We start from the raw sequence: 27,024 nt of genomic DNA, 5'->3' as shown, positions 1-27,024 counted from the left end.
ACAAGATTAAAAGGCATTTTCGTACATTTGGTATATCATTGATTTAAGATCACAAAATTCAAAAGTCTTCCTTTTTAAAATTTCGTATCAAGTGAAAACATAACAAATAAATTAAAACGGAGAGAGTATAATTTTTTAGGTGTAATTTTAACTATTTTAATAAATCTTTTTAGTGTGATCTAGTGCTTTTTTTTTTTAATTAGTGTGATCTAGTGCAATTTTTATGTTATATATTTAAGTTTTGATAGAACCTTTTTTATATATATTTATGAAAAGTTTTTTCTCAATATTTCCATCAAATTTAATAGATAAAATTTGGTAAACATTTGACGAAGAATAAAATTATTATTTTTGACAATCTTAAATAACAAAATCTTTCCTACATAAGAAATCATTTTTGTCATTTTCTCTTAACAAAATCTGTCCTGCATAAGGAATCATTTTTGTCTTTTTCTCTTAATTAGTACTTGAGCAACTTAATATGTGATTTCAAGATCTTGAAAATGTACAAAGTTGCAATAAATAAATAAATGGCAATATATGGTGAGATGTCAATTGACATAAGTAACGGGGAAACTAATGTAAGAGGTAAAATGGTAATTTTGTCGAAAATACTTTTACTTAGAGACTAGAGAGGAAAATAATAAAATTTTGAGTAAAAATGGAGAGTGATAATATGGGTTGCATAGTTCTCACAACATTGATGGTTGGTGTTTTGGCCATTTATGGGTTGCTAAAGAAGGCAAATCAATGGTTTTTTATGAGGAATTTAGATTTAAAACAATGCACTAATCTCCCTCCTGGTAACCTTGGTTGGCCTTTCATTGGAAATATGATGCATTTTGTCAAATGTTCCAAATATGGTGATCCTAATTCATTCATCTCTTCCTTTGCCAAGAGGTCTAGTATTTTGCTTCCTAATTTCATATTACCGTTAGTTTTTTTTTTCTTCAAATTTGAAGCTTTTGGTTAATATAACAGTGTTTTCAAAGGTGTTTTTGAGGCAAGTTTCGGGGTGGGAGCAAATAAAAGACGTAGATTTATTGAGTGTACGTCCTAAAATTTGAGGCATAAGTTGTGTGCGTAGAAGCGTAAGTCCCGAATGTAAAAGCGTACGCTATATATAATGTTAAATTTGATTTTATTGTTTAAAAAGTATTTTTGTTGTAAATCTATATTTTTTATTATTGGTGAAATGATATTTATATTTTATGTTATTATATTTTTATATTATAGTGATTTTTTCTAAAATACATAAATTAAATAAAGAAATCTTCGTAGAAAATGAAATTGACATAATTAATTTTGTTAGATGGTTATGACGAAATTGATATATTTTCTAAAATATATAAATAAAGAAAGCAACTCTCATTGAAAACGACACTATCATAATAGTTTTGTTAGATGATTATGCTTGAAATTATTAAGATAAATATTTTATAGCACTATGTTCTTGAGTTACCTATATCCATTTTGTCATTGCTTATTACACATTTTATCCGTCTCGTTATTTGAAATATATAAACAATAATCAGTACAAATATTAGTTCATGAGGGTGGAAAGGACTAGTAAATGTGAATATCGATGATGATTTTATTTTAAATAATATTTTGATTATTATCATTTTTGTGTTGTTACCTTTGTCAAATGATAATTATAATAAATTTTTCTATATTATTGGTTATTTATTTGCAAAATTATTTTTTAAAAAAATTATGTTTACTTATTTTTTTAGTAATAAATTTAAAAATACATGAGACTTACGTCCCATAGATCCATGAAACTTATTCCATGTGTTCCTTGGCTTACGCTTCGCTACATTCCCTCGTCTTTTGAAACATTAATTACTAGTTCTTTAGTGAACATTATATTACTCTCTCCATTTTATATTAAGTGAATTTGTGAGGTAATGCACACATATTAAGAAAAATATTCAAGGACATAATTTGAATCATACTTTCCACTATTGCCCTTTTTAAAATCATAAATATAATTTTGCAAGTAGTGTGATTTATCTCCTAGAAAATATAAAACTTCAATAAATGAAAGGGCAAATATGAAAAAAAGTTTCAAACATCTATCTTGAACTTTGAACAATTCAATTATTTTGAACAATGAAAAATCTCTCAAAAGTTCACTTAATGTGGAATGGAGGAAGTATAATTTTAACAATCTTGTTTGAAGATATAACACTTTTGGTCTAGGTGATCGATAAATTCTATTTTTAGTCTTTGTGATATATGATTCAATATTTTTAAATTTTAATTAATTAAAAATATTTTTTATCCCTATTTTTGACTCTTTGTTTTATATATAGGTATGTTATTTTTATTCTAATTTTACTTTACTATTATGATATAGGTATGGTGATGAAGGTATGTACAAATCACACTTGTTTGGATATCCAAGCATTGTTGTCACAACAGCAGAAACATGCAAGAAAGTGTTGATGGATGAGGAACATTTCATGTTGACTTTCCTAAAATCAGTGACAGATTTAATAGCAAAGAAAATATATATTGGACTTTCAATTGAACAACTAAAAATTCTAAGAAAGATAACAGTTGGTTCAATTGCTAGTCATGAGGCATTGTCACATTATGTTGACACTATAAAGGATGTTGCTATTACTACATTGGATAAATTGTCTACCAACAATACTAATAGTGAACCAATTGAGTTGTTGGCTGAGATGAGGAAATATTCATTACAAGTCATTATGTCTATAATTTTGGGTGATGATGAAATTGATCAGAATTGGTTTGATATGTTACAAAAAGAGTTTTCTGTTCTTTGTGATGTAGTTTTTGTTCTGCCTATCAATCTCCCTGGATTTGCTTTCCACAAGGAAGCAAAGGTCAGAATTTTCCTCTAGCTCGAAATCTATGTTACTTGGATTCTCTAAAAATAATGTCACGTTAGTGTTTGATTCTCAGGAAAAAAAAATATAGTCCTAGTTTTAGAGGATCTAACGCATACGTGACAATATTTTTATAGTGTCTGAGCAACATATATAGTTCAAGATATTCCAATGTTTTTCTTGGAGTTAATTGCCTAGATGGCCACTCAATTTTTGGATAATTGACCATCAAAGTCAAAAAAAAATTATTGGATGATTTACAAAAATGATTTTAAAAATGAGTGGTATTGAACTTTTGACCCCGCTTTACTCATGGACACAGCTTCATGTTTTGTCCTATGACAACTATTTTGACTTCTGACCTTGAAATTTTACCCATGGGGCAAGCCGGAGTCAAAAGTTCAAAACTACCTATTTTCAAGGTCATTAGATATAATTTTTAATTTTTAATTTTTCAAAAATCATTTAACTTTACCTAATTAGCATCAATGATCATCTTCACCGAATTTCATATTTTTCGGTGAGATTTGATAATGTGATAAATGTAATTTTAAAAAAAAAAGCAATAAAGAATCTGAACTAATTCAGAACCCAACCCTGAATAGAGCCAATACCTAACTTGATCGACTCATTACTCTAAAAAACATGTTGGCACACCAGTATCGAATTCTTTTAAAATACACTATTTTTAGCGCGATGCTTGTAATGTTTCAATTTTCTTTTGTGGTTGTAGGCTAGGGACAAGTTATGTGTGATATTTGAAAAAGTGGTAAATGAAAGAAGATTGAAGAATGAAAGTGGCAAGTCAAAAATAGCAAAGAGAAATATCTTGGATCAATTGTTGGCAAGTGAAGATGAATAAAGGGCAGCCCGGTGCACTAAAGCTCCCGCTATGCGCGGGGTTCGGGGAAGGGCCTGACCACAAGTGAAGATGAATAGGGAAGAAAATTCAGTGATGAGAAGATAGTTTGCTTCATAATTCTGTATGCCTTTGGTGGCTTGATTTCTACTGCTGTCACTGCAACATGGGCACTTATCTACCTCCAACAACATTCACACTTCTTGCAGAAGGCTAAGGTAAAAATAATGAGCATTTTTTGTTGTGTGTTTTTGACATAATATATAAATATACATTTATTAATTGGTAAATAAATACTTTAATTTTGAGTGCACATTTAGACATTTTAACTTCGTCTCAACTGACAACTAAATATTCTAACTCATCTCCACTCTGTCTCGTGTACATCCGAGTTGGACTATTCAACAGACACAGTGGAGACGAATTGAAGTGTATAAATGTGTCTCTGTTTATGTATTAATTTTTTAAAAACTCTTATATTGGTTAGAATGTTAAAGGTTATCTTTGAATGGCATTGGTCAGACGTGCTATGGATGAGTTGGGTTGAATTTAAACAGATTAAAATGCCAAAAAAATAATCAATGATTGTTTATTTTTATGACAATTGTTTAGTAGATGCTCTTTTTTTAAAAAAAAAAAATTGTTACATAAGCTTTTAGACCATGATCTAAACGAAAAATCCTATTAGAAAAATCTATATCTCAATCTAAAATTTTGTAAACGACAAAAGATAGTTTGATGTTTTGTCAATTTCATCAAGGGCTATATATATTTGCATAACTTTTTAAAATAGGGACAATATTTAAATGATGGCCTAAAAGAGGACAATTGTGTAACTCAATTATCAAAATGGACTGAATTAGTAAATAAATAAGTCATTAATACATCCAAAAATTATTCGAACTGAAATAAATTGAGTCAAGATAGACTAAACAATATGTCATAGCCCAATATGTGCAACTCTTACAAAGTTTTGATTTGTTTGTTTTCTTAGAATTTACATTTAACTACCTTTTTTTTCTAACTGTATAACATATCAAATAAAAATAATTTTTTCAAAAACAATAATATTTTGGTAAAGTTTTCATGAGTCAACTTTGGCACAAATTTAGCCAAATCAACCTTACTATTAAATGGCTATATCGAAGAGTTAAAATGAATTGAGTTAATAATAACCTGATCAAATTTAAATAATTCAAATAAATTATATTTTTATGAACTAATTTTATCTCTCGTGTCCAGGATGAACAAGAAGATATCGTTAAGCGAAGACCATCGTCTGTAAAAGGGCTAAGCAGTAATGAGATTAGAGAAATGAAACACAGTAAAACCTCGATAAAGTAATAATCTCGCTAAATGAATATTTTTCTTCGGTTTTGATTTGGGCCAGTCAGTTATATTAAAGTAATATTCTCGCTAAATGCATTAGATAATAATTAAAAATAAAGTATTAAAGGCCCAAAAAAATATAAAGTAATAATTACTAGAATATATCAAGAATTTATATATATTTAATCAGTCAATAATACTAGACCAATAACTATTTCTTTTTAAAATATGATTCTACAGTTGATTGTTTTTTCTTTCCACCAAAATCAAAATTAATCTCATTCCTAACTTTTTGAAGAGCGAAATAATTTCTGAAATATTTTGTTCGTGTTATACCAAATAGTTTAACAATGTAGTCATTACTTGAAATGTCTCATTTGACGATACATGTGTTACAATGCTACTATCATCTTGTTCAGGATCATTCTCATCATCATTATTCATTACAGAATGAATAATCTCTTCCTCTATAGGTGATTCCATAACTGTATCAATCTCGTTAGGTAGTTCAAAAGATGTTCAACATCCATATGCTAAATTAGAGATGACATCATTTAATTCTTGGATACCTTCATCTAATTCACTAACCACCTTCATCTAATTCACCAACTTGTCGTTCGAAAATATTTTTTTCTTCCGACCGGATCTTGCAATGCCGAAAATAATTTGCAATTGTTATTTCTTTCACATCAAAATTTCAAGCCAAGTTAGTAAAATTAATAGCATTCAAAATATTAATTTTTCACTATTTAGTGCTTCAACCTCAAGGCCTTGTAGGATTTGAAATAAAGACGACGACGATAATGAGATTTGAATGCTCAAATAATACCAGCATCACATGGTTGGATCTTAGACGTTGTGTTAGGAGGTAAGAAAAACAACTCTACATTTCTTAGGCCTTCAACTATCTTTGGATGAGTTGGGCAATTGTCTACTATTAACAAAATCTTCCTGCCATTCATTCTCTTATCAAACCAACCAACATATTCTTGGAAAAGCAAGCCAGTCATCCAAGCTTTCTTGTTGGATCTATACATGTAAATAAGATTGTTCATGTTCACATTTTTAAAGCAACTAGGATTTGCAAACTTACCAATAATCCACAATGATACTTTGTCAGATCCATCACCATTGCAACAGAGAGTAAAAGTAATTCTCTCTTTGTCTTTTTAGCAACCTTCAAGCTGCTTGGTAGCAAGTGAATGGTCAGCTTCCAATCGGTAAAATAGTCCAGTTTCATCCATATTATAAATATCCTTCAATTCAAACTGATCTAGTTTTGATCGTATGCTAGGCAATTCGTTTTCAATGTTCTCCATGATAACTGAACCACATTCACCAAAACGTCTGTAAAACTTGATTCCGTATCTTGACTTGAAATGTTCTAACCAATCAGAAGAGAAGCTGAATTCTGGATTAGTTTCACCACACATTTTCAGGAAAAGATCTTTTGCTTTTCCTTGGATAATTTCCCCTGACATGTTCACTTTCTCTTGCATTTGAAGAAACCACTCATAAAAAACTTTGTCTAAATTAGGATATTTTGCCAGTTTATGCCTCTTAGCATCACTATTTTTTATCTCATTTGACAAATACTCTGCTGACCTTTTGAGAGTGTGCGATATTATTGATTGTCTAATAATCAAATCAAACTTTTGTTTCACCCATGCTTCCAAATCTTTTTGGCTAATAGTTGGATTCTCTTTCTTATGCTCACATATTGCGTTTCTTATTTATTGGTTAAATATGATTTTTGTACGTCTTTCAAATGATGAGAAGACATTATACTTGGATTATGATTTTTAAACATCTAGCTTTTTCCTTTTATAGTTAGTATACAATCTCTTCATATTCTATATACATGAATACAATTAGAAACATTAAACTTTACTAAATTCGTTTAACTTTCCTAGATTTAAATAATAAATATGCAAAAACTACACTTTTTAGTTTCCTAGATTTAAACTTTCGAAATTTTTAATTCAAATATTTTTTTTCTTTCTTATGGCACATACTGTAAAATATTCTCTAAAATAATAAATATTTATTTATTGATATATGCATGTATCAATAAACTAATAATCTCGATAAATGAATATTTTTTCCGGTCCCAAACATATGCATTTATAGAGGTTTTACTGTACTTGTCCAAGGTAAGCAAAATTATTTATTTTTAAAAAAACTTTTTCCATGGTAAGTTAAATATAAAATTGTTTGTTCTCTTTTAGATTATTATTATTATTATTGACAAATTCTAATTAATGAAACTTCACTAATTGTGACTGTTAATTAGGTGATTGATGAAACACTAGGGCTTGTTAATCCATCATCACCACTTCATAGAGAAGCTATAGCAACTATTAACATGATTGGTTAGTAGTTTATGTACCTCTTTTAATTAATTAATTTCTTGTTTTTAATTAGTACATAATAATTTCTAATTTAATTAATTTACATGATAATTGTTTTTTACTAATGTTGTAGTGTCACGACCCAAATTCGGGTGTGATGGCACTCATCTCAACCCACCGAGACAAGTCAGCCTAAAACTCAATGGAAATTAAATGTGGAAGTAATTGAGATAAGAATCAAAATTTAACTTAAGCGAAAATACGTAAAAGAAACTCAACATCCCCTAAGATTGGTTGTCACGTGTACAAGCCACTAATTTATTATCGAAGTACGAAAAGAAATACAGTCACAATGTCTTTGTCTCTAGAATAGGACTAAAACATAAGAAACGAGCAAGAGGTGTCCGCTAGATAGATGTAACAGCTACCTCGACACTCGGAATGATAATATCCTCAGAAGCGGTAGTAAACTGTAGGAGATCAAGCAGACCTGTGCTCACAACCTACACAAGTGTGGAAGCAAGGGGTGAGTACCAAACAACACGGTACTCAGCAAGTGGATAACTAAAACTAAGCCAAACTTAATAGATACAAGTACTCCTTTCTTCCAACCGAACCTCCTTAACTACAACCTGCATAAAACCAGCCCAACTCTACACTTGTACAATAACAGCAACAATATAGTCCACGAATACTCATCAATAATCTCATCAGTGAATCATATCAAGTCAAGTCAACATATACATAGCAATGTAGGGGTAAACACAAATTCACAAATAATCAGAAAGGTGCAATGCAATGCAATGAAATGATGCATGTCTGTCCTATCGGTACACATCCGCTGAATCACAGTCCGGAACCCATGGGGGACATTTCTGTCCATGTAACCTACCACAGAGCGTGTGGCCCATCCCCTCAATATATATATCTTGCCACGGAGCGTGTGGCCCGACCCCTTTATTTCATAATACCTGCCACGGAGTGTGTGGCCCGACCCCTTTGTTCATATTACCTGCCACGGAGCGTGTGGCCCGACCCCTTTTGTTTCATATCATTTTCAGTATCAACACAATATGTCAGAACCAGTGCAATCAATTCATGTTCATATAATTCACGATAATAACATGACAACCACAATAATTTTTCATATCTCACATCAACATAGTCATTTCACATGTCCAAAATCACAACATATCAATTCCACCAATACATGTTATTAGATCACCATTTTATACCCTCATCTCCATTTTTTTAAGGTCAATCATACAGTCAATAACCCAGTCCAATTTTCATTACTCCCTAGTATATATGACACGGAAATACAAGCATCTATAAGCTTAAACTGAGGTTTAGAAATTCACTTGCCTTAATTAATCAAGAAATCACTCCGAGACTTGGGTCTTCCCTTTTCGTTAAACTTCCAAATCAATGTAATCTAGTCAAATAGATAATTACAATAAGGTTTCAAAACTAACAACACCTATATTACTATATGTCTAGCCTAGTACCAAAAACTCATCCAAATCTATACTTCATTCCCTAAATCTCAAGCCTAGGGTTAAGTCCTAGTTCCTCCAATAACATAAATTTAATGGTATTCATATAGTACAATACACCTACTATTTAATTACTTATCTCAACATATTAAAACTTGAATTATAATGTGATAATTAGAAGAACAAAAATTTAAAACTGAAACTACTACTATGAACTAATGTACAAAACCTTTAGCACGAAAATTAATACCATTGCAGGCATGCGCTACAATCAGTATTGTTTCCTTGATTAATGACCATAAACAATGTTATCACATATGACAATCATTCTTATCCAAATTCCTATTAACTTTTAAAGACACTTGAAAGAATAAACAAGGCACACGACTCCCACAACCTAACTTCCAATCACCCTCTCGTTGGTATTGATAAATCATAGGAATAAATTATGTAAAGGAGAACCTGTTGTCGAGAGAGCTCTGCTACGGCGCCGTGAGTATGAAAATAATATTGTAACCTCCGTTTACCACAAATTAACTTTCATAAATATGGGATAAATGGTATAATATATTAACTAAATTAATAATTTAGTCCATCAATTAGATTAGTTACCTAAAGTTACCCCTCAACTAATTAACCAAAGTTACCTAAAGGTCCAAAATTTTCAACTTAAATATACGAAAATGGTCTTTTATGAAAAAGAAAGGGCTAGTTTGTTTTTTTTTTGAAATTACCTAACGGGTCGTTACATGTAGGGTATACTATACCTAAAGGATGGAGGGTACTAACGTGGACAAGGCATGTACACATGGATTCTACCAACTATCCAAACCTGAGGATTTCAACCCCTCAAGATGGATGTGAGTACATATTCCGAGCCTGCTCTCCATTTCCATCGTTGATGCAATAGAAATTGCGGTATTCGTATTGAAATCCTGATTAATTTAAATATTTGTATCATATAAAATTTATGAAAATCATATTGTGTCGGGTTTTTTCTCATTCCCAGGTCTTGTGGTTAGAAATTCACAAATAATCACTTTTTTACCGTAGTAATTTTTTTAAAAACATATGTTGTCATGGAGTTTCAAATTCCACATATGAAACTTCAAGACATTGTCATGCAGAGTTACGTTTATGGGTTCTGAACGTTTATTGAATCCATAGTTGTCATAGTTACCGAGTTCATATAAAACTAAATATTTATACATATTTAATTAATTTCTTAATACAAATACCGGATCGTCTAAACAAAAGTTCATGGGTTCGTTCAAACTCATAACTGATACTATCCTTCCGACCCCTTTATGTCATGGAATTTCAAATGTGAATTTGAACTTTCCGTGCTTATTTTTCAATGACAAGAGCAAAACATGGTCAATAGACGCTATTTTTACGATTTTTAGAATAGAGAAATCATATTTATCTCATCACAATCATTGTTGTTGGTATATAACTATTTCATGAGTAATTATTAAACTCTTGATGGGTAATAATTGCATGAAAATTGCAGAATCATGTACCCAAGACTAGGGTATTTTCTCCCTTTGGAATTGGACGTAGGATGTTCCCTGGAGCAGACTTGGCCAAGCTTGAAATTACTGTTCTGCTCCATTATTTTCTTCTCAACTATGGGTAAATTTTCCATATTTAATCACATTTACATTAGAATATTGATCAATATAAATTAAGTCTATTAATAAATTTTATTTAGACACATTTTAATTGAGCATATGAATACATTAAGTTCTCTTATTAGACACTTTCGATTAACTTTTTGGAGAATATTTTTTCCAGATGTTCTCAAATATTTGTTAGATAGTTAAGTTAATCACATAACATATAGTAGCTTATGTAATTATATACTTCAGTTTCGATTGGAACAAACATGGAGTAGTACTGCTTATTGAGCCTGATATGTATAATAAAGAAAGTAACTTATGAAGTCGTTAACTTTTCTCTGCTTAAGAACACACACAACATTTTTTTCTTTCTAAAACTTGACTTGGAAATGTTAAATAAAAATATGTTATCATCTGTTAGATGTTCAATCAAAACAGACCATCCAATATTAGAACACTTTATCAGTCTCAATTGGAACAAGTCCGATCAATTTGTTGTTTGCAGGATTGAGAGGATTAATCCAGAGAGCAAAGCACAATATTTTCCAACAACAAAGCATGCTGACAATTGCCTAGCAAGAATTAAGAAGCTTCCCAGCATGAAATAAAGTGAAGGGCAAGAAAAATCATCTATAATATGATCATGTTTGACTCAATTTTAACATGTAAATTTAAGTTAGGCTTGAACTTATTAAATGTGTATGATTTTTGACTTCTTGACCTGTGATGAATCGTGTGTGTTTACGTGTGGAAGTTGATATCTAAACTTGAATGATGTAAAATTTTCAAATAATAATAATAATAAAAAATTTAACTACATTACTTTTTTTATGTCTTGTAGAACAATTCCCAAACAACCTGAATTCATGAAGAGTATAGCAAGAAATATAATTGAAGGTACTATTAGGATAAATGGAATTCTTTTTATTTAAGGTCTCAAGTTTGAATTCTAAAAATAAAGAAAATTCTTATGATCAATTCATACGGAATGATTTGTTTTATTTTAAAATATTCTATTTGCATAAGTCACTCCTCTTCAACTTCAATATCTTATGACCACGAAGCTCAAACAAATTTCCTAGCTATTTCATGATCATTTTCAAGAATTTATATTTTATTCTTTCATGTATAATTATTTATTCATATCTTTATTTTAATAATATTAATATTATTTTACTAAGTCGTGTGCCACATGATTGGACTGAGAAACTAGTTAATTAAATTGTTTAAGCTAACCAGCTCCAACTTGTTCTCTTAACCAAAAAATATATATATATATATATCTCACATCATTAGACAAATTCTTCAAAAAATTAGAAAAATCCGTACAATATGGTTGGACTATTCAATTATTATTATTTTTTAGAAAAAAAAAATGACTTAAGTACACGCATTGAAGCACGATTAAATTGGAATATGTAGAAGTGACAAAAAGACAATCTATACTCAGACGAAATCAAATTCAAAATTTTTAATTAAAAATAAAAAAAAAATATTTACCACTCCACCATGCCCTGTGACTCTTGTGACTGGCTGACCTCACTGGCATGGCGTCGTTTTATAGTACGTGTGATTTTTGTTTTTCTATTTTCACACGGTGTTCAGTTCTTGTCAATTGTCAACCTTGACATAGTAAAGGATGGAAAATTTTGTCTCTTTTTTTTAAGGATGTTCACACATGTATACTGACAAATTGACTTTACACCAGAAAGAAACAAAATAAGGTATCGTGTTTCTGACTTCCAATTTCACATAGAAAGTAAAAAGTGTACTTAGATATTCAAACATTTGACAATAAAAAGGAAAAAAAAAGGAATAAAACCAACTACCCTTAATCCCCATCATCCTTTCTTGAAGAGTTTCCATGTCCTAAAGGCTAAAATCCCACAACCCCATAAGCAATTCTTGAAATTTTTTTGCTCAATTTTTGTCACTATGACATGTTTTTTTAGTACTAATAGACCCATCATCTATTTTTGAGGTGTTTCAATACCCTAAATAGTTAAATCCCACAACCCCACAAGCAATTCTTGAAAAAAAAAATCTCATTTTTTGTCACCATGACATGTTTTTTTAGTACTCATAGAAGCATAGTGTTTTAATTTCTTCAACCCCATCGTCCATTCTTGAGGAGTTTCAATCCCACAACCCCACAAGCAATTCTTGGGGAAAAAAACCTCATTTTTTGTCACCATGACATGTTTTTTTTAGTACTCATAGAAGCATAGTGTTTTAATTTCTTCAACCCCATCGTCCATTCTTGAGGAGTTTCAATCCCACAACCCCACAAGCAATTCTTGAATTTTTTTTGCTCAATTTTTGTCACCATGACATGTTTTTAGTACTAATAGAAGCTTACTACCCTTTAGCCCCCATCATATTCTTGAGGAATTTCAATAGCCTAAATCCAATTTTTAGATTATTATTTTTTTTCTCACAAATTTTTGGTCCCCATGACATGTTTTTAGTAATAGAATCATATTATATTGTTCTAATTTTTGTTTGATCCTTAAGTACATATATATTGATCCTCGTTCTGAATCCACCGACTCTAAATCCTGAATTCACGTATCAATAATTGACATGCCATTTATAAGGAAAGCATTGTCATTGTTGTCAAGTTCCTCTGCCTCTACTTCACCTTCTCATGAGTCTCATAAAACTTATGGAGGTGGAGGAGGAAGGCGGCTTACACGCCTACGTAAATTGAGACATGTTGGTGATGATGAGATTGATTTGCAGCAGCCAAATAATTTTGGCTCTCAATCTATGCCAGTTTCTCCTAATTCCTATAAGAATTCAGGATCATCAGGTTCACAATCAGCTCGGTGTCAGCAGCGTTGTCACTGGTCTAAATCCGCTGAGCCTCAGCCTTTGCCATTACCTGAGATCAATTCTGTGCCAAAACAAAGTAGTAGTGATACTAATTGTCAAACCAGAGTACTCCAATGGGATGCTTCAAATGCTGCTGTTATAAGGTCTGTTGTTTTGATTTCATGATCACTATTTTGATCATTAATTATCTGGCTGCATCCTAACTTAGATGATAAACACTATATAATGAAACATATTTATAAGTTGTTACGTGTTTGGATAGAAGTGTTGAAACTGATAGTGAATAGTTGATGTGTTTTGATGAATGACTTTGTTGCTAAAATGACTAAAACTACTTACAAATAATATGAAATAAAAAGTATCTATACAATGATAAAGACAAACAACATAAATAGAATGGAGTGGGAGTTAGTTGTTCTGTCTTGAAGAGGGTATTTCAGAGATTACAAAAGATACTTGAGATAAAATAATAAAATTTTTAGGCAAATCAAAAGTGATTATAAGTTGGAGGTGACCAACTAATGATTTTCGACTGGTTTTCGTTAGTAAGTACTTGACTTGCAAGTGTGTTTGGTGCTTACCAAGCATATATAAGCCAAAAAGTACTCATTAGCTGATGTGATCAACTTATATGCCTACACAAACACCTCTAAATGTTGTATGTACATTTCATTCTACTCGAACCCATTTTTTTTGTTTTTTGTTTCTAGTACTTTTAATTAATGTATGGTAACAAAACTGAGATGTTTCCGATGTTTAGAGGACTATCATATTTTAACAAGTTTGCACCAACATCAATTCATCATAATCATCATCCTCTTTTATCTGGACTTAAAATTAGCTATGTGAAACTCGTGTTGGTAGAGTTCAAAAGCTTCTTTTTCCTTTTCACTTTATCCTTGCTATATCCAGAAGACGTGTTGTAGGTAATTGGTTGGTTTGAATCTGTTCATCCACCAAATTTTCATATTTTTGGAGGTAATTCACAACTTAAAGATTTATCACAATGAAGGTTGTTGATGCTAATATGACATTGAAAACAGTAGTTATGATGGGAAGTAAATGGTCTACCTGATTCAAAGGCATTGGTTTGGTGTTTTCTGTCTAATCGATTAATAGAATTCTTGATCCCTTGTGCCTGACCTCTCTTGGAAGAACAATTTATCAGAAATGATAAATACCCACTCCTCGTGGAAATGCAAAAACAAAAGGTATATGTCATGGGGGCTGCTGATTCTGTGTTTAGATAGAAACGCTTTACTTGGAGATGATATTTTTGTCAAACAATCCAATTAGCAATATGTCAAAGTTCAAATATATGGCGTGTTGCAGGGATCCTTCTCATCAAGCTCCAGTGAGGATGACAAATCCTGTGCATAGATCATCTACTCCAACCTATCGCCGTCGGCGTTTTAGTCAGGATCAGAATTCTGAAGGTGTTGAAGAGAATTTCAGGCTTAATGTCCCAGCTAGAAGTGCTCCAGGCAGTGGTTTTACAAGTCCAAATCTTAGCCCGAAACGATATAGGACAGTAGACCTTTTCCATCCTACATTTCATCAGGCATCATCACCTCCAGGCGCTTCTTCGGATAGATGGGCAGGTTATTCTGCCCAACTTTTGACTGCAAGGGTTACACAAAGTGCTGATCATTCTCCCCTTAGTAGCCCAACTCGACGAAATCCAGTAAACAGAACTTGGAATCACCAAAATGTTGCTGTGCATTCACATCACAAATCACTCCCGGAAAGTCCCGTGCATTGGCCTGAAGGCAATAATGTGCACCCTCTACCCCTTCCACCCGGAGTTTCACAACAGCCACAGTTACCTGCCACCCATAATAATACGGATAAACCAGATATACCATATGTAAAAGGTCAATGGCAAAAGGGGAAACTTTTAGGCCGTGGTACCTATGGAAGTGTATATGAAGCTACTAACCGGTATGTATTAAAGTTGGCATTTTTGGTAGTTCCTACTTTAGCTGTCGATGTAACACTTTCTTTTCTCCTCTTATAGTGAAACTGGTGCTTTGTGTGCAATGAAAGAAGTTGATCTCAATCCAGATCATCCTACATCTGCCGAATGTATAAAGCAGCTAGAACAGGTTAGTCCCAATGTCCAGCTTATAGGATACAATCTTAAAATTAGTCCTTACAGTGTAAATTACGAGATACATGGCGAGAAATATATCTAGTTAATATACATTGAAATTTTGTATGTAAACAACAAATGCTATTAAGTGTTTTTCATCAGTTAATGCTATATGATAGACTATATGGAAATATATTTAGTTAATATACTTTTTTAAAATTTTCTTTTGTCTTTAGGAAATAAGAGTTCTCCGACAGCTGAAGCACCAAAATATTGTTCAATATTATGGCAGTGAAATAGTAAGAAGATCTTCTTTCGTACCATCTTATACCAACTATTTGATCATCTCTTTTCGAACATTTTAATGGATAAAGTGCTATTGGCTGTTTAGATGGAAGATAGTTTTTGCATATATCTGGAATATGTTCATCCAGGATCAATTAATAAGTTCGTCCGAGATCATGGGGGAGCTATGACAGAGTCAATAGTTCGAAATTTTACAAGACATGTTGTGTCAGGGCTGGCTTACTTGCATAGCACTAAGACAATACACAGGTAAAATTGCCTGTTATAAGGAAGGTGATAGCATTAGTTGATATATACTGAAACATTTAAAGGCTACTAAACTCTATAAATCGACGATTCTGTTTCTCTCAATTTTTGTTTGTCTTTAGGATATGATTGAGGAAGTTCATTAAATTATATTGCTGACTGAAAATATTTTATCTGGTTTGCTGATACGACTCTAACTCTTATGGTTGGGATGGTTTCGCTGAATAGGGACATTAAGGGGGCAAATTTGCTTGTTGATGCCTCGGGAATTGTCAAGCTTGCAGATTTTGGATTAGCAAAACATGTATGCTCGGAAATTTCTAAAGCTTAATAGAATATGCTAATCTCTTTCGTTACTTTTTTTGTAGTGTTTTTGAGTTCTCTTGCGTTTTACTCCATGTAGTATGAAATGAGTTATATGTTTCAGCTATTAAGGTTGCCAGTTTTGAATGCTTTCCCTCTCTCCAGCATTAATCATTTTGGATGAGGCATAATTGCTACTAGGAAATGAAAAAAAAAGAAGCAAAAACCTTTTTCTACTCCAAAGTAATACAAGCATTGAAATAGAGTAATCTTAGCATGTCTCGATATCCATGATCACGAAGTGCTTTACCTCCTTCCTTTCCCTTATGACAGAAGTGAACTGTAAAAGAGGGGGAAACTAAGATGTGTGACTGAATACGTTACTTGATGCAATTGTTCAATTCTGTTGTCCTCGGCCAATTTCATTTCTCATGTAGAATGAAGTTTAAACTTGATACAGCATTACTTTTTCTCATCTAGCATTACCACAGTAACTAACATGATTCTGCTTCCCTTTTTTCAGCTATCGGTCCATGCAACTGATCTATCTCTGAAAGGGAGTCCACACTGGATGGCTCCAGAGGTATTCTGAAGCTACTTTCTAATACTGGCTAGCTATTTTCTTTTGTGTGTTCTTAAGGTTTACTTCTTTTTCGTCTCGTGCAGGTAATGCAGGCTATGTTACGGAAAGATGCCAATCCAGAGCTTGCCTGTGCTATTGATATATGGAGTCTAGGTTGTACTGTAATTGAAATGTTTACTGGACAGCCCCCTTGGAGTGGATTAGATGGGGTAAGCCGTGTTAATAAACTTTGAGCCCATTATGTTGCTTCGTACTAGCATCAAAGCCTAATAAGCTATGTTACTCGGACTCTCCAAAAATGTTAATGCACTATTTTTGGAGGATACGTCACGCACCCCGTGCTGTTTTTGAAGAGTCCGACCAACATAGCTTTGAAGGCACAAGCAAGACAAAATCTTGGCCAATTTTTTGGTTAGTCCAATTGTGTTGTGTAAACAATCGCGTCTTTCATCTTTTTAGGTGAAAGCTATGTTCAGTGCACTAAACAAATCACCACCTGTACCAGAAACGTTGTCTTCGGAAGGAAAGGATTTCCTCCGGTGCTGCTTTCAGAGGAAACCTGCAGATAGGCCAACAGCTTTGATGCTACTTGAACATCCTTTCTTAAGTAATACTAATTTGCGTGAACATAGTGCTACTATTTCAGGTTACTCCGAAGTCTTTTCGCGGATGAAATTACACGTGAGTACTACGAGCTGATTAATGCTTAACATAATGCTATAGATTTCTCTTATGTTTCTCTGTTCTGTTAACTTAAATTTTGATACTCGAGTTGTTTCAACTTTCAACTCATTACCTTTTTTACGACATTTTGCAGAGTCCAAATGACCTGACAAACCATAACTTGGAATTGAATCTACTTTCACCAGGAATATCGTCTAGGCACACAAAATCTCCATGTAACGGGTACTAGTGATTTTTCGAGCCCTATTCCTTTTCTTTCGTAAATGTTTGGTTTATGTCAAGAATACTCCATGTTCAATAAAATCATCGATCGTTCCAATTAATTGGTTTTGAGTTAGCCATTGACCACTATGCTTATTCTTATGCAACAAAGGGGACTTTGTGTTTCTGTTTCAGTGAAACAAGCCACCAACCCCATTCTGTAACGTGCGATTATGGAGCAGCTTCTCACCACTCTCCCCGTTCTACACTCGAAATACTTCCTTGTATTTCTTCCCCGGAGCTGAATCCTAGTACATTTGCAGCAGCCAATTCCTCAAATAGTAATTTTTTTACTTGGAACTGAAAACAGAAGTGCTTATGTTTTCAACAGCAGGAAAATATAAGTGAACGTTTGTACATATAACTTGTGTATAAGAGATAAAGCAAGGGAAAAACATACATGAGCTTTTTGTAACGGTCAGCCCGCTAGTGATATTGTCCTCTCTGGACCTAGATCCGCATGGCTTTAAACGCATCACTAGTGTGTAGGTCTGCTTACTTATATACCCAACATCTCTCCTGTATTTTTGTCGATGTGGGGCTTCTTATCTTAAATTGGGGTGTCACTTTTATACATATTACATTAGTTAGAGACAAAAGGGCACATATTAGTTGCAGTATTATGAAATGGATCCTGTGTATATTGACTATACCGTTTGTAAAATTGATGTTTTTTGAGCTATTAAAGGCTTTTATAGACTGGAAATAAAATCATGATGAAATTTACTGTTAGTATTGCAACTTAGTACAGATCTTTATTTGTTCCATGCTTAGTAGAGTCTTGTTTCATTTTTTTATTTGATTTTGATCTGAATAAGTTTTTGAATGATGTGGAACCAAAAGATACACTTGACTTGATGTGATATTGTCCACTTTTAGTCAAGCTGCACGATTTTCTCTAGAAGGTCTCACGTCATGTTGAGTAGCTTTGAATTATTTTAACCCAACAAACTGATATCAAAACCAATAGTGATATTGTCCACTTTAAGTCAAGCCACATAATTTTCTCCAAAAGGCCTCACGCTATGTTAAGAGTAGCTTTGGGTTGTTTCTAGCCCAATAACTGATATCAAAATCAATAGTTCAGTGATATGAGTATGGAGATGACATAGTGATGGCGCCAACCTGACTTAGTGCCTTTATGCATTTACGAGCCGATTTAAATATATCTACTCATAGCTTTGAAGACGCATACACAAAGAGAAAAAAACTAATAGGATTTGGTGGTCATAAATTTGTAAAAGTTCAAAATTTTCTTGCAAGTGATGAAGCCTTCAACCTTTTGTTTTGTTGCTTGTGAGAGTAACTAATATTATAAGCACCTTGGCCGGTATTAAATTAATAATCAATAAAGATGTTTGCGATTGTTCAAATTTACAAGATTAATTCATTGGTAATTTTGGGCAAGTAATGCATGCAGAGGAAAATAATTAAGAACAAAAAAAAAAGACAAACAAAATAAAACAAAACATAAAAACAAAACCAAAAACAAAAATTCAGGCGGTTAGGGATGACAATGGCTAATTAATTGTTTCTAGTTGATATTTCAACAATTATTTTTTAATGGCAAATTAACTCTAATTAATATTTGTCTAGTTTAAATTTTTTTTAAAAGAAAAGTTGAAATTAAAGTCAAAGTTTAATATAAAAAATTTATATCTTTGATTTTTACTAATTACAAAGATTTAATTTTCTTCAGATTCTTATTTGATATCTTAAACTCACATAAACTTGCAACCCACCCCGCATTAATTTTGATAATTATTACTTCAATCCACCCCGCATAACTCTAACCCCCCCTCCCCCGCCCGCCCCATTGCCATCCCTACAGGCGGTTGCTCATGTTTGTGGAACTGAGTCCTTGTAATAGTGGCGGAGGCAAGATTTTTATAAACGATATTTGTCATCTTATATATATATAAAAAAAAAAATGGTATCCACTATCCAGTAACTACTCTAGAAACAAAATGAAGGGAAAAAATAATTTTTATCTTTCCCTTTATGCCTCGATTAATTTGGACTGTATTGGATAAGTACCGATAGACATTTACATAACTCAACTTTAAAAACTAGTAAGTGAAAAGTGCCCAAGATCATTAACGAAATAATCGAATCACCGATTAAAAACAAATATGGGAAATTCTGACATCCTCGTACACCCCAACTAATTGGAGTGTAGACAACATAATTAATATGGTGGACGGCCCAACAGCGGATAAATCAACAAATTGAAATAGGGCATGTCTCTGATAGCACTATAGGAAAGAAATCGATATTAAGTACTCTAACTTTAACTCCAAAAACTTAGTCATGAAGTGAGGAACCAATTACTATACCCAAGTCCATATAATTAAAAAAAAAATCACCAATCAAGAACTACAATAAGAAATTCGGACACGAAAAGTAAAATATTCCCTATATGGTTACCATATAAGATTTTTCCTTTTCTTGAATCAAACTCGAAACTTCTAATCAGTGAAGTCTTACGAAGAAAATACTCAATTCTTGACCAGATGCACCATCAGGATTAATCATATAAAATGCTTCTGAATCTTTTGATCCAACCACCCTATCAAATCTTGCCCTCATATAAGTTATTTCCCCATCAACACTTTGATTATTGTTATCATGTTGTAATAGTGGACAAGGAAGAACTCCAACACCCATTGAAACACCTCTTAATAATTGCATAACATGAGCTTCATCATCACTCATATTTTTATTAGTCCTCCTTATTGAATAACCAAATTTCCTTCCATTACAATAAACACCCCATACAAATTCCTCAAGAACTTTCTTTTTATGTGTCTTCGTTTCACTCTCTAATGCCAATCTTACGATATCTGATGCCATTTCTTTATGAAAAACCCCGGTAACCATCGGTAGCTCGATAACGAAAATCGGAGGTCTATGAGGATCTTCTTGAATAGCTAGACTAACTCTACCTTTTTTGTAACCAAATAATGTAATTGTTGTGGCTTTATCAGTTAACATTGGTTTATTTCTTGGACGACCACCTAATAAAGCAACCATTTTGCAACCGGTTGTTAACATAGGAAGGAGTTTGAACATTTTAAGAATGCCACCACTAGTACTACTAGAAGATTTTCTTGATTTTTTGGTGTTTGTGTTAGTAGCATTAGTAGTGGTCGTCGTTTTCGTTGTTGTTGTACAATTGTGATGATGATTTGTGGTACGTTGGAGGAGTGATAATAAAGGAGGGGTTTCAATTTGGTTGAATGGGCTGCTAGAGTATATAGAAGATGGTTTAGGGTTTTGGTTCTTGAATCTAAAGGCCATTTTTTTGTTGAATGAGGGGAAAATGAGAGCTAGAGAGATCAATAATCTTGATGTATTTTGTTATTTATAAAGGAATTAATATGTGGTCCCTAAGATAGAATGGCATTTGCCTAAGAATGACACACACAAATCGAAAAATGGTATGATACTTTTTATAAAGAAATATGTGAGGTTTGGAGAAGAGGATAAAAGAGAAGTTAGGAAAAGGCTTATTGTTGGTTAGGTTGCAATTGGGGTTTGTTTTTTTTTGAAAGTGAGGAATGAATGACATGACTCCAAGTTGGTTATGGCCACATTTTTTTTTCAAAGATTGAGATGTACATAAATAATAATTAAGATATTGGTTTTTTATTAAGTGAACACTATATAATTAAGATTATTTATTTCTATCTCAGCTTTTGAGTATGTATAATTTATTTTATTTAAAGATTAATATTTTTTTTAAAAAAAACCTACTATATATAGCCACGAAATATTGTAGAAATATTAATTTATTCGATATTGTAAATGATGGTCGGCAACATTGATGGTTGTAAGGTGATGGATATTTATATTGTGATTGATGGATGTGATGAGTTGGAAATGGTGATTATAGAGTGATGTCGACGAGTTGAGAGTTGTACTATAATAGTTGGCAATCAATGAAGGTAATTGTTCATAGTAATTGTAAGATGAAAGTTGGTGATAGTGTGGCTAGAATGGTGATTGATGATATTAATTGTTTGACGGTGATAGTATTGCAATGAAGGTTGATGATGAAGGGTGCTTGATGGTGATAGTTGGTAATTGAGGTAGTGATTGATAGTAATGAATGTGTCCTAATGGTTTATAGTAATAATTGTACAATAATAATAAACAGATTTCACGAAGAAAGATTACCTTCGTATGATTATTGCATAAACATTTTAATGGTTTTAAGGCTCTATGCCACTACACAATTTAAAACAATCAAAGGAAATAAGTAATTATAAAATATTAATTTAATAATAAATAGAAATATGAATGTGTAAAATTTATAACTCTATTAAATGAAAATAAACAGAACCTAAGTCGAAACAAATAATATAAATAATGATTAAAAGAAAGGAAAAAAGGAAGCTCTTGAAACTTTACGGGACATGCATGTTCTTTTGATTTTCTTATTACATATTCGATTTGGGAATAATATCTTATTGTCTTTATTTATCTTGTGCATAGTTTAATATTATTTAATTTTGTGATCGAACATATACAGACAAGTGAGGGTTGCTCAGTTGGTTAAGCAGCTCCACCCACGATCGGTAGGTCCTGGGTTCGAGTCACACTGGAGGAGAAGTGTGGAAACACTATAAATCCTCCAAAATAGGGGGGAAGAAAAAAAAAACATATACACGATATTAATAAATAAAAGAAATTCTTGTTGACATTATATATAGCAATATCAATAATAACATATTTAGTATAGTCTTATTAGTAGAGTCTAGAGAAAATGTAGTGTATGCAAATTTTTTTACAATAAATTATTTGAAAGAGATACAAGAGTTGAAAAAAAATATGTTATGAAAATATTGAAAGGGAGGAAACATTTTAGTATAGTCCTCATCTTAATCAAATTTCAATATTTCGTTTTACAAAAAGAGTAAAGTACACATACAAATAGTAAGAACTTATTTATTCATTATTTGTTTTAAAAAATTAGATTTGTAGGAGTATTATATTTTTATAGAAATAAAGTTATATAAAGATTTGCCGACACATAAAAGTTGTCATCATGCTGCTTAAATACTAGGATTTTATTTGAAAATTGAAAACTTAACACAAAGAAATGGACTAATTGTCCACCAAGGAAAAATACGACACTTTGAACCCCCTTTCAACAAAATTTGACCTTAAGTTAGTGTAATTTGTTGCGAAGGAGATTCAAATGAATTTCTTTAGTTTTAATTAGCTTGATCTGTTATGGTAGTATCAATAATAAGGATGGCTGGAGTCTACATCGTTTGTGAGATGAAAATATGAATTCTTTATATAGTCTTGGACAAGATTTTTTCTTCGTGAGTTAATTTTTAGAGTTGAGTTCATTTCTTAATTAACAAGGACAAAAAAAAAATCGGATGAACTTTGCAAACCTATTACTTTTGTCTTGAACACACACTCTCTCTCTATATAGAGAGAGAGAAATATAGACGACACACATACATATTATGATAGTGTTAGAATTATTCTAAACATCATGATTCTAAATTTTGCATTCGAACCATAATTATTACATGAAACTCACGTATAGGGAGATTTGAACTTTTGAAAACAATAAATAAATTAAAACGTTCCGTAGCTTTAAACTAGCTAAATGTTTTTTTTCCCTTTGTTTCTCATTATTTATTTAAATTCGTAAACGCTTTGATTCCTTATAAAAAAATTTATATTTAGAGCTCGAATTCAAATTTTTAATTATGATTAAGAAATGAAAAAGTCCTATTTATTCCCTCCTAACCCTCTTTGATATAAGCCAAATATTTGATGTGACCAAGTTCATTGAGGAATAAAATTAAAATATTGCTAATTAAAAAGAAGTTGGAAAGTGATAAGATAAGGATATACATATATATTATATGGTCGGACCACCAATTAATTAATTTCTTGGGTTCAAGAAAAAAAGATGGAAAAAAGTGTGTTCATTTTTTCTTCTAAGTGTGGTATTTTGCATGTGCCTCTCTGATAACCACATGGAGTATCAACATCATTTCCCTTTATGCTTCTTTTTCTTTCTTTTTATCACTATTGATTCAACTCATCTATCCCCAAAACTTTGCTTGCTATACTCCCTCTTGTCAATTTGATACTCACTTTAATATATATTGTGATATTTTTATATTTGTAAAGTGACCATCCTTTTCAATCACTCCCTCAAATATATGTATCTCAATAGTAATTGCAACTTACAAGTGTGGTATACTTGTGATAATTAATGGGTTTTTTATTTTTGCATATCCTAAAACTAATAAAAGGATAGCTCGATACACAAAACATCACGTGCTAATAGGATTTGAAGACAACGTAACTTTATACGATTAGCATAAATGATTGCTTAATTCCACAGGTCGATTATGTGATCTATAGGTAAAGATTGAATGAAAATATGTAACATTTTCCTACAACTCTTATAATCAGTTTGCTATCATCATATTAATATATGTGGCCCTTTTACATATAGTTGGTCCATTACATGTTATAGACACATCATATCAAAATTGACACCATTAAAAATTGATTCTCTTATTGGTAACTCAACCAAAAGTGTGTGTATATATATATTGACAATGTGGCCACAAATTCTGTAGTTTAATGGATCGCAATATAATTATGGACAAACGCTGGCCTACTTCCTTATCGTATATCACATGGAGCTATTGAAAAGAAAAAAAGTTGGTGGCCATGTCGATTAAACTTGCGCCATGAAATCAAATGACCTTTGACGTTGATCGATTTAGGATTTAAAGTTTATTAGTTCGGAATTTCAATTTGTTGAGTAATTGGATTCTAAATTAATAATTGAAAAACTATTTAATTAGACAAACATTTCTACCATATTTATTAATTCTTCTTATAGTTTGAAATAATTACATATTGTCTCACTAATTAATAATTTCATACCAGATTTCAAGTCAGATACACCTACATATATGTATTTTTGCTATCAGATAAACCAAAAAGGGAGAGAGGCAAGCAAAAGAAGGAGAGAGGCGAGCGAGATAGTCTATATATCTCAGATACATGTGAATACATGTATCCCAGATACAAGGAGAGAGGTGAGCGAGAGTGGAGAGTGGAGAGTAACGAGCGAGATAGGAGAGAGGCAAAAGAGGGAATTGGATACATGTGAATCCACTTGGATACAATATTATAGTGTATCTACAACAGATTACACCTAATTTTGATTCTATATATTCAAGATATACATGTATTTGAAGTCAAAATTCTGGTAAGTTTTGTAATAATGAAAAGTGAAGGAAAGGGAGGTAATTAGGTTCTTAATTAGTAAAATTTCTATAAGTTATCCTTAATAATTTACATGTATTAAATGAATTTCTTTAAGTCACATAATTTGACAAAAAATCTAGTAAATACTATCGAATTCGCTTTCAACAATATAAATGACCAAATTTTAGGTGTGAAGAGATATTATCTAGACATTGGTTAGGCGCACACATGATTTTGAGTAAATATGTATTTCCACTACAAATAATGTGGCTTTGAAGCACACAGCATGAAATCGGGTTGGACGGAGTTAAAGTTTATTTATAGATTTGACAGAATTCAGTACTTTTAGATCAAATCTTATATATATTTATACGCAATAGGAAAAGAGCCACGCTGAGGATTCTTTGTGACTTTCATATTTGGGCATTTAAAAAGTAATCAACAAATGGCACCAAATTGATAAAGCAAATAGCAAAAGAAAAAGGAAAAAAAATAACAAGAACGATCCACCAAATTTTTCATTGTAAAACTGACTACTCATATAATTGTTGTAATAATGGGGTCAATTCTTTATGAAAATGATGTTACATATAACTGATCTTTACTTTAATTTGATTGACATGAGATTTGAGCACTTAGTTCCAAAGGAACTCCAACTAATTACTTTGTATCTTTTAGAATGATTAGTGAGCCCCCTCTCTCCCTCTGTTGTATTTGTTTGAATAAAGAAGAAAAATGTCAAAATTATGGACACTTGGTTGGTGGAAATCAAGAAAGAAGCTAATTATTTTTATATATTTTGTCAAATATGGTGGCATAAATGTCTTCATAAGCATCAATCACGCTTCTAAATTGCCTATAAATAGGCATTTTCAGTTCTCCACCATTACACAATATCACCAAAAATTCAATTCATTGTATATTAGAGGAGATGTTTAGAGATAATTCTCTTGAAGATCTCTGGAATAGTATTTTAGGATTTGGGGTCTGTGGGGAAAATATTGTGTATTATATGGTTGTAATAATTTTTCATATAGTGAATATTTTTTTGGGCGGTTCGTGGTTTTTCTCCAATTGTGGAGTTTCCACGTTAAATTTTTGTGTTGTTATACTCTTTAAATTTCTTCGTTATCTTCTGGTTGAAGGCGGCCCAAAAGAGACGGGAATTAGTCGCTACTTTTTTTCCCAACAAGTGGTATCAGCGCCTTAGGTGTGAAATAATTCTTTTGAATTTTTAGTATGCTCTGTGGTTGCAGCTTTGTGTAATCTTCCACATCAAAAAAAATCTAAATTAGAATTATTGTTTTCAAGCAGAAATTTCGTTCTGGTGAAATAGCAAGTGGAGTCGGATTCCGGTAGAGTTTGTTATTCTAGTGGAATTGCTTTAGGGTACTTATATATTTGGTAATAGTGAGAATAAGTAGAATCTAAAGAGGTTCTGGCTAAAAAAAGACTTGGTGCTTAAGTGTATCCGTTGTGATCCACCTCTCTTTCCTGGAACTAATTTTGTAGGTACTTTTCATTGCTATTGTCCATTTATTAGTACTAATAAGCAAGATGGGACAAAAATTGAGATTGAGAAATTTGATGGAGAATTAATTTTGGCTTGTGCCAAGTGCAAGTCAAGAATGTGTTATTACAATCTGTATTATATAAGGCGTTGAAAGGGAGATCAACTAGCAGAAAAGATGACAAGAGTTCAGAAAAATCTAAAAGTAGTGGAGACTGAAAAAAAATTAAATTTGTGATAAAGAATGGGAAGAGCTAGACATGAAAGCGGCAAGTTAAATTCACTTGTGTTTAGCTAAAAATGTTCTTGTTAATATGATTGGATTGTCTATAACAAAGGAGTTGTGGGAGAAACTTGAAGAATTGTACCAAATCAAAAGTATTTCAAATAAGCTATATTTGAAGGAACAATTTCATAAATTGCAAA

The 27,024-nt window shown here is 31.9% G+C and overlaps 3 protein-coding genes and 1 pseudogene across 4 annotated transcripts; 2 read left to right on the top strand and 2 right to left on the bottom strand.

The window, feature by feature from the left end:
• The first annotated feature begins 661 nt into the window (after positions 1–661).
• LOC129895083 (ent-kaurenoic acid oxidase 1-like) lies at positions 662–3,723 on the top strand. Its single transcript, XM_055970729.1, has 3 exons — positions 662–933; positions 2,363–2,858; positions 3,595–3,723. The coding sequence occupies exons 1-3, from the start codon at positions 662–664 to the stop codon at positions 3,721–3,723; spliced, it is 897 nt and encodes a 298-aa protein (XP_055826704.1).
• A 1,909-nt stretch (positions 3,724–5,632) lies between these two features.
• LOC129895075 (CENP-B homolog protein 2-like) lies at positions 5,633–10,544 on the bottom strand (annotated as a pseudogene).
• A 1,737-nt stretch (positions 10,545–12,281) lies between these two features.
• LOC129881001 (mitogen-activated protein kinase kinase kinase 5-like) lies at positions 12,282–18,560 on the top strand. Of its 2 annotated transcripts, none has more exons than XM_055955310.1 (11): positions 12,282–13,496; positions 14,686–15,294; positions 15,371–15,458; positions 15,682–15,744; positions 15,837–16,000; positions 16,226–16,301; positions 16,824–16,883; positions 16,967–17,092; positions 17,343–17,564; positions 17,701–17,789; positions 17,941–18,135. In XM_055955310.1, exons 1-11 carry the CDS (start codon positions 13,102–13,104, stop codon positions 17,990–17,992), a joined length of 1,944 nt encoding a protein of 647 aa, XP_055811285.1. In that variant the 5' UTR covers positions 12,282–13,101; the 3' UTR covers positions 17,993–18,135. The 2 variants fall into 2 exon arrangements, with proteins under 2 accessions (XP_055811285.1, XP_055811276.1); XM_055955301.1 differs by having other exon boundaries at positions 12,287–13,496; positions 17,964–18,560.
• Positions 18,561–19,921: 1,361 nt separating this feature from the next.
• On the bottom strand, positions 19,922–21,231 carry LOC129890023 (protein MIZU-KUSSEI 1). The gene has a single exon (XM_055965513.1). It carries the CDS (start codon positions 21,126–21,128, stop codon positions 20,301–20,303), a length of 828 nt encoding a protein of 275 aa, XP_055821488.1. The 5' UTR covers positions 21,129–21,231; the 3' UTR covers positions 19,922–20,300.
• Positions 21,232–27,024: the final 5,793 nt, after the last annotated feature.

This window comes from Solanum dulcamara, chromosome 1 (assembly GCF_947179165.1).
Source record: "Solanum dulcamara chromosome 1, daSolDulc1.2, whole genome shotgun sequence".
Lineage (NCBI taxonomy): Eukaryota > Viridiplantae > Streptophyta > Magnoliopsida > Solanales > Solanaceae > Solanum > Solanum dulcamara.
The sequence above is the reverse complement of the archived record's forward strand: the minus strand, read 5'-3'. Positions and strand labels throughout refer to the sequence as shown.

Excerpts from the sequence above, each read along its gene's own strand:
- LOC129881001 (XM_055955301.1), top strand. The coding sequence starts at position 13,102 with ATGCCATTTATAAGGAAAGCATTGTCATTGTTGTCAAGTTCCTCTGCC. Across the intron at positions 16,302-16,823 it reads ATTTTGGATTAGCAAAACAT|CTATCGGTCCATGCAACTGA; the intron begins GTATGCTCGGAA and ends CCCTTTTTTCAG. Across the intron at positions 16,884-16,966 it reads CACACTGGATGGCTCCAGAG|GTAATGCAGGCTATGTTACG; the intron begins GTATTCTGAAGC and ends CGTCTCGTGCAG.
- LOC129890023 (XM_055965513.1), bottom strand. The coding sequence starts at position 21,128 with ATGGCCTTTAGATTCAAGAACCAAAACCCTAAACCATCTTCTATATAC.
- LOC129895083 (XM_055970729.1), top strand. The coding sequence starts at position 662 with ATGGAGAGTGATAATATGGGTTGCATAGTTCTCACAACATTGATGGTT. Across the intron at positions 934-2,362 it reads CTTCCTAATTTCATATTACC|GTATGGTGATGAAGGTATGT; the intron begins GTTAGTTTTTTT and ends ATTATGATATAG. Across the intron at positions 2,859-3,594 it reads CTTTCCACAAGGAAGCAAAG|GCTAGGGACAAGTTATGTGT; the intron begins GTCAGAATTTTC and ends TTGTGGTTGTAG.